Consider the following 5299-nt stretch of genomic DNA (forward strand, 5'->3'; position numbering starts at 1 on the left):
GGGATACCCTTAGGTTGGTTCCCAGCACCACTGGCCAGTAAAACTCCAGTGCAGGCTGGCTGGCAGCTCCCCTGGACAGATGGGCACAGCCACGTGCAGTCAGCTCGACATTTTATTGGGTTTATGACAGACAGATGGTTCCCGAGTCAGTGTTTGAGGCCCACACCCCCCACGGGCTCGGGACAGCCCCATGGCTGCTGCCTGGGCTCCTGGCCAAAGAGCAGCACCAGTGGCCACAGCTCTGGGTGGGCTGGGGGTGGAGCAGGGGACAGGGCTGTCCCCACCTCTGGTAGCAGCAACACAAGGTTGGAGAAGCAGCTTTTCCCTTCTGCCCTGGCCACAGCACCCACCCCAGCAGGCAGGGAGTCCAGTCCATGGCACAGCTGGCAGCAGTGGGCCCAAGGCCATGGGATGAGGCACATGGGGCCCTTGGGTGTGGTGGCACCTCGTCCCCAGTGCTGGCCCAGCTGAGGCCCAGGGGGGTGCTGCAGGCAGCTCCCAGGGTGAGAGGCTGCAAGTTCAGTCCCTGAGCCCCCCGACTCGGGGCACTGGTGGGAGATGATTGGGAGGAGCCTGGCTGAGGTGCAGGAGTCAGGCAGGAGGCACCAGAGCAGCCCTGGCACTTGTTAGCTGATGCTGCCACCCTTCAGGCTTTTACAGGACACTGTCCCCAGCTTGGTCAGGAAGTTTCTCTGCTTCCACTGCGCGACACAATCCTCAGAGATGTGGAAATCAGCCTGGGGAGCACAACAGGGAGGCAGAGTCAGCCCTGGGAGGGTTCATCTCCTCCACAGCTTTGCTGAGGAGGCAAACAGCCCATCTGGGGACACTCAGAGATGGGGACAGTGTGGCCTTGCTGGGTGGAACTCCCAGCTGTTCCCAGCCCTCACCTGCAGCTTCTCAAAGACTTTTTTCTTGGGTTTAAGCTCCTCATCAGGCTCCCCACCCTCGTAGCCCTCCACGTAGACGCGCTCCCCGGCGCAGCACCCGGCTGGGGGGTCCAGGGGTTCCACCTGACGGGGCTCCCCCACGCTGAGGAGAGGTGTGGAGACACCAGGGTCACCCCAGAGTCACCCAGAGTAACCCAGGGTCACCCCAGAGTCACCCAGAGTCACCCCAGCTGCCCCTCAGCACCCTGAGGGGTGCTCCAGCCCTGCTGTCCCCTTTGTCCCTCTGTACCTGGAGGCACACAGCACCATGCCCTGAGACTCCACCCCTCTCATCTTCTGGGGTTTGAGGTTGCAGAGCAGCACCACCAGCCTGTCCTGCAGCTGCTCCTTGGGGACAAAGTGCACCAGGCCACTGACCACGGTGCGGGGCTCGGCCTCGCCCACGTCGATCTTCTCCACGTACAGGCTGTCAGCATCTGGGTGCTGCCAGGAGGAGCAGGGGTGGGGATGGGGTGGCACAGAGGGTGGCAGTCCTCCCCCAGGCACACCCCAAATGTCACCAGGTGGGAAGGTTCCTCTCCTCTCTCCCCATACCTTCTCCACGCTGAGCACTTTGCCCACACGGATGTCCAGCCGGGATGGGATCACGTCCTCTGGCTCGGAGTTCTTGGTGCCTTTCTCCCCAGGCTCTGCAGGGTGAGAAGGGTCACAACACTCAGCACAAACCCAGGGAGGTGTTCAGCCCCAAATGCAGGCCCTGGGGGGAATTCCCTGCAGGGAATTCCATGTTTGTCCCTATCCCAGAGAGCAATCCCTCCTGTGCTGCCTTTCCTCACCTTTCCCAATGCTGGTTTTGAGTCTGGAGCTTCAGAACTTTTCTCTGATCTCAACTCCTGGAGGGACTCTGTCCCACTCAGCCCTGCATGGCCAGGGCCCCATTTCCCTGAGCTCCCAAGGCCCCACTTCCCAGGCTCCCAGCCCCTCCTTACTGGCTTTGGATGGGGTGGGATAAGCAGCACTGCTCAGCTTCTTCAGCTCTGGGCAGTTGAATTTCTCTCTGATGGGGTCAAGCAGTTTGTTCAGGGCCACTTCCACAGAGTTCTTCAGGTCTCCAGGGTGCACAACCTGTGTCAGGACAAAGATGTTCCTGTCTAAGACCACGGGGGTGGGAAGATGAATCCCAAACCCTTGACCTCTTTCCCCTTGGAGATGAGAAGTTTCTGGACACTTCTGCCTCCAGCCTCTGCTGGGAACAGCTGGGAAGGGTTAAACTGCTGCTCTTCTACTCCAGGATGTGGCTGATGTGGTTCTGTCCTGACCTCACACCCTTCACTCATCCTTTCTCCCCCAGGCTGGGAGCATCCCACACTACCAGGCCACACTCCACACCTCTTCCCAGTGCAGATTTCCATCTCCCAGCACTCCCAGATTACTCCCAGGAACCTCAGGCAGAAGGTTCAGCCCCTCCCAGCACTCACCTGCTCAGCAAAGTCCTTCTCCAGGGCCTCATAGGCTGTGTAGGTTTTGTTTCCTCCCCATTTTTCCTCTCGCAGAACCACAAACTCTGGGACAAAACCAGGTTTTAAAGCTCAGATGAACTCAAGGCTCAGATAAACCACCCAAGAGCAGGGACTGGGGAGGTGGCATTGAGGGGCAGCCTTGTTTCAGGGGACACACTCCTGTCCCCTCCTCTCATCCACACCTGAGTGTGGTGAGCCCCTCACCTGACTTGAGGGGGAAGAGGACGTGCTTGATGAAGGACAGGACACCATTGTTCTCCACGTTCCCAGGCTCACAGAAAGCCTTCTTCAGCTTCTTCTTCACATCCTCCTTACGGTCCAGAAGATCAATCTTGGAGTCCTGCAGCAAGAGATTTGTTTCCTCAGCCCTCCACTCAAGGTTTTGCCCAGAAAACTCATGCTGGAGTTGCTGCACCTCCTTAGAACCTCATGAGTGGGGAGGGAGAGCTCACCTTGCCTGGGGTGGTTCCCTCTCAGCCCCCAGCCACCAAGCTGTCCCCCCAGAGCCCCCTGAGCACAGCCAAACCCAGGACCAACCTCTTCTGATGAGCTCATTTTGCTGCCTGTCAGCCCAGGAACCATCGGGTTCATCAAATGGATGCGCTTGGCATAGCCCAGGGAAGGGAGGTACTGGGAAAACACAAGGAGGTAAATCAGAGATAATCCAAATTCAGCTTTAACTCACAATCCCTGTTTGCTCCTGGCTCCAGGTAACTTTGGGATCTGGGATAACAGGACCCAGGAAGGGCAGAGTCACAGCCAGGGATGTGTGGCTGTACAGAGCATGGGAGCAGCAGCAGCACAGAGAGCTGTGACATCAACCAAAATCCCACACACTTCTCCCTGTGAATTTGGGAATGGCCAAGTTCTCCATCACCCCCCAGTCTGGCAGAAATCCCCCCATTCCTGACCTTCTCTGCAAAGGTGAAGATCTTCCTCTGATCCACCCCTCCAAACTGTGCGTCCACCTTGAGATACTCCTCATCCAGTGCCTGTGGAGAGACACAGAGCCTCAAGGCCAGACCCAAAACAGTCCTGGCCTGTCCCTCAGCCTCTCCTGAGCCACTCCCAGCCAGGGAAGGAGGAGAACATTCCAGACTGTTTGCTAGAACAGCAGCTTTGTGCTCAGGCCAGGCTTTGTGCCACCGCCAGGTGTGACATTGGTGACCTTGACACTCAGCCCCAAACACCCCTGTGGCTCTGGCTCTGCCAGCACCTCCCTGCACACCACACCTGCCTCACCTGCAGGCCTGGGTAGAGCAAACCACTCAGCAAGGGATGCTCCACCTGCTTCACCACCTCTGCCCCTGCCTTTTTGGCATCGTGTTGTGTCACCACGGAGGAGAGGCGGTACACGTCCAGCGTGTACTCCCTGTGGAGGGACAGCACTGTCACCACTGGGCACAGGGACAGCTCTGAGAGCTGAGAAGGGACAAAGCACCTCCAGACACTCAGCATCAGCAGAGCTGCAGGCCAGGACTCACTTGCTGAGCTGGTAATCAGTGCCCCTCACAAATCTGAGCTTCTCCAGGGGCACCCCGATGCTCTCCAGCATGGCTTTGATGACGTGCTCGTAGTAGCGGGTGCGCAGCTCCAGCAGCTCCCACGGAGCTTTCATGTTGTCCAGGTAGGCGTGGAGGTCGGCAAAGAGGATTGTCACCTAGCACAGGGGGCAGGAGGTGTCATCTGAGTAAGGGGAACCGCCCCTGCTGATGGTGACAGCACGGTGACAATGCGGTGACAATGTCTCACCTCGCAGCCAGCCTTCAGGAAATCTGCGATTTTGGACATGGGCACAAAATAAGCCACGTGGGGTTTGCCCGTGGTGGCTGTTCCCCAGTAGATCTTCAGCTCCCGCTCCTTCAGGATGGCCATGAGCTTGTCCTCGCCCAGCACCTCCTGTCAGAGGCCAAAACACACACACAGAGCTCAGGGCAGGACAAACCCCGCTGGGTGCCCGGGCTCCACACACGGCGTGTCCATCCCGGGGTTTGTTCTGCCTCAGATCCCCCCGTGCCCTGATCCTGCCCCGTTCCCCATCCTGGACCCCAATCCTGCCGTATTCCCCTCGATCCAGCCCCGGTACCCGCACTCCATCCTGCCCCAATCGCCCCGGCCCCGATCCAGCCTCAATCAGCCCACCCTCAATCAACCCAACCCCAAATTAACCCACCTCAGTCACCCCAGCCCCAAATTAACCCACCTCAATCACCCCAGCCCCAATTCCTCCGCCCGATCCCGATCCAGCCCCGCTCGCCCCTCAGATGTCCCCGCTCCTCCCCTCGGCCCATCCGCCTCCCGGTACCTGCAGATTCCGCGTGATGAGCTGATACTTCTCCTGCGGGCTGGGTGCGGGCTCCATAGCGGCGGCTGCAGGGCAGGACACACCATTATCAGAGCCCCCCGGGATCCCCCGGTACCCCCGAATCCCCCCGGTTCCTCCCCGCTTCCCCGCCCGCTCCCACCGACCTGCCCCGGGTTGCATCAGCCCCGCTCGGCACTCGACTGCCGCGCCTGGGCCCGCCGAGCGCCGAGCTGCCGATGAGGCGAGGGCTCCGCCAATCAGAGCGCGCCTCGCGCGGCACGGACCCCGCGCTCCGCCAATCACAGCGCGCCTCGCGCCCGTGGGGGCGTGGCCTTGGCGCCGTTAATATGGCGGTGGGTGAGCGCCATTCCCGCCAGGCCCAACCGAGCCGCGGGCGCTGCTTTGTCTCAGCGAGACTTAATTTGTTTTCGTTTATTTTAGGGGGTTTTACCCTTTTTTTCCAAGGATCGGGGGGCTCTCTGTGACCGGGTGGGCCGGGAGGAGGAGCCGGGGCGGGGCGGGCTTGGCCCCGCCTTGGGGCGGTGCCGTTGAGGCGCCGGTTGGGCGGTGCCCGCTGAGGGACG

At 60.3% G+C, this 5299-nt stretch overlaps 1 protein-coding gene across 1 annotated transcript; it reads right to left on the reverse strand.

Moving 5' to 3' along the window:
- Nucleotides 1-94: 94 nt before the first annotated feature.
- Nucleotides 95-4968, reverse strand: YARS1 (tyrosyl-tRNA synthetase 1). The gene is made up of 14 exons (XM_079325515.1): nt 4880-4968; nt 4716-4780; nt 4163-4309; nt 3895-4070; nt 3653-3782; nt 3322-3402; nt 2948-3040; nt 2615-2750; nt 2369-2454; nt 1880-2015; nt 1485-1579; nt 1180-1373; nt 891-1032; nt 95-737 (listed from the first exon to the last, which is right to left on the reverse strand). Exons 1-14 carry the CDS (start codon nt 4893-4895, stop codon nt 627-629), a joined length of 1608 nt encoding a protein of 535 aa, XP_079181641.1. The 5' UTR covers nt 4896-4968; the 3' UTR covers nt 95-626.
- Between the last annotated feature and the right edge of the window lie 331 nt (nt 4969-5299).

Source organism: Erithacus rubecula, assembly GCF_903797595.1.
Source record: "Erithacus rubecula genome assembly, chromosome: 23".
Classification (NCBI taxonomy): Eukaryota; Metazoa; Chordata; class Aves; order Passeriformes; family Muscicapidae; genus Erithacus; species Erithacus rubecula.

What these genes read in the sequence shown, in the direction of transcription:
- YARS1 (XM_079325515.1), bottom strand. An exon ending in AGAAGGACTTTGCTGAGCAG is followed by an intron (nt 2,016 to 2,368) that starts GTGAGTGCTGGG and finishes GTCCTGACACAG; the next exon opens with GTTGTGCACCCTGGAGACCT. An exon ending in TCCCACCCCATCCAAAGCCA is followed by an intron (nt 1,580 to 1,879) that starts GTAAGGAGGGGC and finishes CTCACCCTGCAG; the next exon opens with AGCCTGGGGAGAAAGGCACC.